This window comes from Malania oleifera, chromosome 13 (assembly GCF_029873635.1).
Source record: "Malania oleifera isolate guangnan ecotype guangnan chromosome 13, ASM2987363v1, whole genome shotgun sequence".
Taxonomy (NCBI): domain Eukaryota; kingdom Viridiplantae; phylum Streptophyta; class Magnoliopsida; order Santalales; family Ximeniaceae; genus Malania; species Malania oleifera.
In genome coordinates this window covers 24,740,824-24,745,888 of record NC_080429.1, presented here as the reverse complement: position 1 = coordinate 24,745,888, position 5,065 = coordinate 24,740,824, and the positions used below count along the sequence as shown (strand labels likewise).

At 31.8% G+C, this 5,065-nt stretch overlaps 1 protein-coding gene across 1 annotated transcript; it reads right to left on the bottom strand.

Annotated features, from left to right (window-relative positions):
* Positions 1–1,122: 1,122 nt before the first annotated feature.
* On the bottom strand, positions 1,123–3,161 carry LOC131145545 (cytochrome P450 736A117-like). Its single transcript, XM_058094688.1, has 2 exons — positions 2,164–3,161; positions 1,123–1,946 (listed from the first exon to the last, which is right to left on the bottom strand). Exons 1-2 carry the CDS (start codon positions 3,124–3,126, stop codon positions 1,335–1,337), a joined length of 1,575 nt encoding a protein of 524 aa, XP_057950671.1. The 5' UTR covers positions 3,127–3,161; the 3' UTR covers positions 1,123–1,334.
* Between the last annotated feature and the right edge of the window lie 1,904 nt (positions 3,162–5,065).

Genomic DNA, 5,065 nt, shown 5'->3' with positions numbered 1-5,065 from the left:
TAAAAAGTGAAAAATTAGCAATTTTTTAAATATTTTTTAAAATAAAAATTAAAAATATTTTCTATAACTAAATAGACCATTAATTTTTTTTTTAAATCTTCATGATATTTATTTTCACATTTAACTGGTGATTAGAAAGCCATATATGATGGCAATTTTTATATTTTGAGGAATATAAAATTTTAAAAAATGTGACACTCTTATCTTTATGCTCACATATGACAATGTTTACAAAATATGAAAATTTTAATTTCATGCAACTCATAAGAATCTTATGTAGAAATTTTATTTTTGTTATGAACAAAATAGAGAAATGGATATCGTGTATATATTTTCTATATTAATATAAAATACACTAAATAAAGAATCTTTAAATCTAGTGAACAAAACAATACTTTTAAGTAAAAAAAAAAAATTTTCAAAAATATATTAAATAGAAAAAAAATAGATATAATTAAATAGGAATTTTCTTTTTTTCAAAAATTTATTGTTCCAAAAATAATAAGAGAAAGAATTAAATTTTGTTTTATTTCCCGATTTATTACACAGGAGATTTATTTCCCGATTTATCATTTTTTTTAAAAATATATTAAAAGAATTTATTTCCCTATTTATTACGCAAGAGAATTTATTTCCTGATTTTTCATTTTTTTAATAAATATATATATATATATCAAATGATATCTTTTTTGGAAAAATAATTCCCGAAATGACACATAGCAAATCTCACTATTTAAAGTAGCGAGATTACGTCAGGGTTATTCCGAGAATTATTTTCCCGAAAGGTATTATTTAATATATTTTAAAAAAAATGATAAATTGAGAAAAAAAACTCTTTAGGTTTGGCTCTAATACCATGTCAACTCTGTAGTTAATTCTACAGTGAATGATTTCTCTCTCTCACCTTTTACATGGAAAAATATACATTTAAATAGAGAATTTTGGTAATACAAATATCATAGCAATAATGGGCATTTGCATCTCCAACTATCTTTCCTAAATTATTTTCTCAAAAATTACAACAACACATTTGAATATGATTATAAGCCATCAACTAAATATTGGTGTTTGCTCTCACAACAAGCTATTGGAATAAGAAGTTCACCAGGATGAAAACTTGTGTAATTACTAACTAGATTTTTTTTATTTTATACTTTTCTATTATATTGGGAAAACATAGATCTAGGTTACATTATAAGATAGGACATTCCCTACATCTGCTTCTCAAGATTTGAATTTGAAACTTTTAATATGACTATCTATTCTTCATATAAAAAATGCCAAAAAAAAAAAAAAAAGATACAATATTTAACAAGTTAGGCATGGTCCATGCATTACAAATAGTGGTCCTTAGCAGAAACAATAAGGGGAATTTTTCGACGAATGTTTAATCCAGTACATTCGGTTAAATCAAAATCCTCATCGCTTGATTTTTTAGGCAATGCCCAATCAAACCTATGCAAAAGATTAGCTAACACGAGCTCAATAATGGCAATGGCAAACGTACCTCCAGGGCACCCCCTTCTTCCCGCTCCCAATGGAATTAGTTGAAAATCATGTCCTCTAAAATCTATAGGATTGTTCAAGAACCGTTCTGGCCTAAATTCCTCAGCTTCTTCCCATGATTTAGGGTCCCTCCCAATTGCCCAAGCATTGATAAATACTCGTGTTTTGGCCAAAACATCATAGCCTTGTACTTGAATATCCTTAGTGGACTCTCGAGGAAGAAGTAGCGGGAGTGGAGGATATAGCCTCAAGGTCTCCTTGATAACTGCTTTCAAATAATGCATTTCCTTTGTATCATCTTCGGTTATATGTGGTTTACTTTCAGCAATCACTCTAATTTCTTTTTGTGCCTTTTTCATCACTTGAGGGTGCCTTAGTAGCTCAGTCATAGCCCATTCTAGAACTATTGCAGTAGTATCAGCACCAGCAGCAAACATGTCCTACAACAGGTTATACAAATTACGATTAGAAATCATTGAAGAATTACTGTATTGAAAATTTTAAATGATTCAAAATTTAACTGTTATTATTTCTCACATCCTCTGTGATTCATGTTTGTATTAAAAGAATGTATAGTAACATATCACAAACTAGCAAGAACTTTAATTATGTTTCTTGAGTTTTTAAGAGATATAAAATAAGGTGAAGCATTCTTACGAGGATCATAGCTTTTATGTTATCTCGACCTATGAAATGCTCACCATCAGTGCTACTCTTTTGAATTTCAAGCAAAACATCCACAAAATCTATTTGATCTTTATTTCCACTAGTCATATGATCATTAAGTATCTTATCGAGAAAAACATCAATCTTTCTAAACAATTTCTCCACTCTCCACTTCAAACCATTCACATAGCTCACCCACCCAAGCCACGGAATGAAATCCCCCACATCAAAAGCACCCACTATGACTCCCATGTCCTCTAATAGCTTCCTAAACCTCCCCCCTCCCTCCCCTTCTTCGTACTTTCTCCCAAAAGCCACCCTACAAATCACTCCACTTGTGAGTGATGTGAAAAGTTCACTTAAATTCACAAAATCAGAGGAATAATTATACTGCTTTTGAGAGCATGAAGGCTCCAACCGTCTATTGTCAAATATATCATGAGAATATTCTTTAATTTTTTTCATCATTAGACCCATCTCTTCTTCCCTGATGACTCTAAATGATTGCACTCGAGTCGAACTTAAAAGTTGTGTGATGCATATGCTCTTCATCTGCCGCCAATATGACCCATAAGGGGCAGCGGCGACATCCTTATAGTTATAAAAGAGTCTCATCGGGATACTCGAGTAAGGTCGATTTGCAAAGATAGTGTCATGGGCTTTAAGAATCTCGGAGGCTGCATTGGCGGATGAGACAATGAGAGTTGGCTTCCAACCAAAGTGGAGTAGCATGAGTGGACCGTGACGTTGAGCCAAGGCTCGAAGAGTACGGTGTGGGTGTTGGCCGAGCTGGTGGAGGTTTCCCATAATTGGGAGCTTTGGTGGTGAGGGTGGGAGTCTTTTTGTCGATGTTCGGTTGGTGAAGACGAGCCATTTGAGGAGAAAGAAGAGGAGCATGGGAAATAATAGGGAAAAGGGGTTGAGGATAGCCGCATGGAGGTTATGTGCTTCCATGACCAATTTCTCAATAGGGCATTCCTAACTTACACTTCATTCCATTGTGCATGGATTTATAGGACCACACATGCATTCTACATAGAGCACTTGGCCCATACCAACGCAACTACTTGAAAAGAGCTGGTCAGGAAATTGTAGTTGTGCCTTAATTGCTGTTTTGTACCAAGGGTGTGTGTGGGCCTAGGCCACGCATTTGGATGGGAGAAATTTAAGTACTATTAAGTGTTCACTTGCCGCACTTCTAGATTGTACATGGTCAATTTTTTATAGTATTGTATATTTTGTTTAATTTACTCTCTTTAGAAAAATAATTGAATGACATATTTTTATGTTAGTTTTACTAATTTTGGGTACATATTATGTTTATATTTCTATTTTTAAAAAAATTGCTATCTCTTAGGAGAGAATAGGGGTGAGTAGATAATGAGAAGTTATAAATAGTTCTTAAAATTTTAAAATTAAAAGCATTTTGTTAAAGTATTTGGATACACATGATCTATAAAATTTGCAATTAAAATATAACTAATTCTTTTTTTTTTTTTTTTTAACTTTGTAATTTTTTGGTGTTTCTTTCATAGTAGGAACTTTGATACCTGTCTTTCAAAAAGAAAATCGGAGTGCCGTTAAAGAATTCTATGCGAATATGTATTAATTTTTGGAAACGTGAATCCCGACTCTAAAATGTGAACAAAAAGTGCTAAATACCCCAAAATAAATAAGAAATTTTCACGTCAAGCTCTCTTCTTAAGTAAATGCGACCTATAATGATGAAAAATGAAATATTTTGACTATAGATTTGCTCGAGGGAGAAGAGATGGTATGTCCAAATAGGCATAGGTTAACTAAATGGTGTTCACATAGCAATGGGGGTTATGTCAAATCTTAAGAATTCATTTATCAACGAATAATTAGGAAGATAGGTGGATTTAGGGTGCTTGCTCCAGTAGATGTAGTTACATCTAATCCTTCCTCTTGACCTAATCAAACCTGAGCTAAGTACCAGAGTGTCCCAGCAGGAGTCTTAGGATATGGCATCAGGACCTGCTGGTGCTTTAAGTCCACAATAATAACTATTAATTAATTAATTAATAAAACCGACCAAATTAATTAAAGTGCAAGATGGAGCGGTGAGGTCGGCAGCTTAATTAATTACCCACCTGACGGTCCAATAAGCTAAGTTTATTAGTAACCTAACTGTCCAACCTACCAGCCCATCCAATCTCCATATTCTTTTTTATGCATACTTTCTTGGGTTGACTGTTTGAGTTGGGAGGGAAAAATATAGGATGAAAAATAAATTATTTTAGAGAAAGAATTAAATAATATATTTTAATTACGTTAAAATATTATGACTGTTTAAATTTGAGATCTGCAACATAAATATTATGTTTGAACCATTAAAATGTATGTCACAAAAGTGAAAACAAAGGCGTTATCTATTTATAACTATAAAAAAAAATATTATGAAAATCAAAAAATAAAAATTTAAAAATGGAAACTAAAAGCTAAAATTGACAATTTGTTCGGTTAATATTTTTAAAAATAAATTAAATTAAAACCCAGGTGAGTGCACGTTTTTTTTTGTCCTGGATTAAATAATAATTAGAATGATGAAAATGCAAAAGTATACAAATTAGAAAATATTATAATAAAAATAATTGTAATTATAATTATTTACTTAATTATATTTTGAACTCTCCTTTATTGGTACAAGAATGATCCTATTGTATACGAAGGTTGAAAAAAGATGAATATGTTGAGTGGAAATGCATCGAGCTCTATTATTTATTTTCAACCACTTGTTTCTTTAGTGAGTTACAGCGAAAATAGAAAATAGAAATTAAAAATTATAGTGAGCGATCCCGATCCCTAGTGGGATGGCACATTCAACAAGTTTATACCTCATAGATAGTGCGCTTTGTACATGGTTTATACT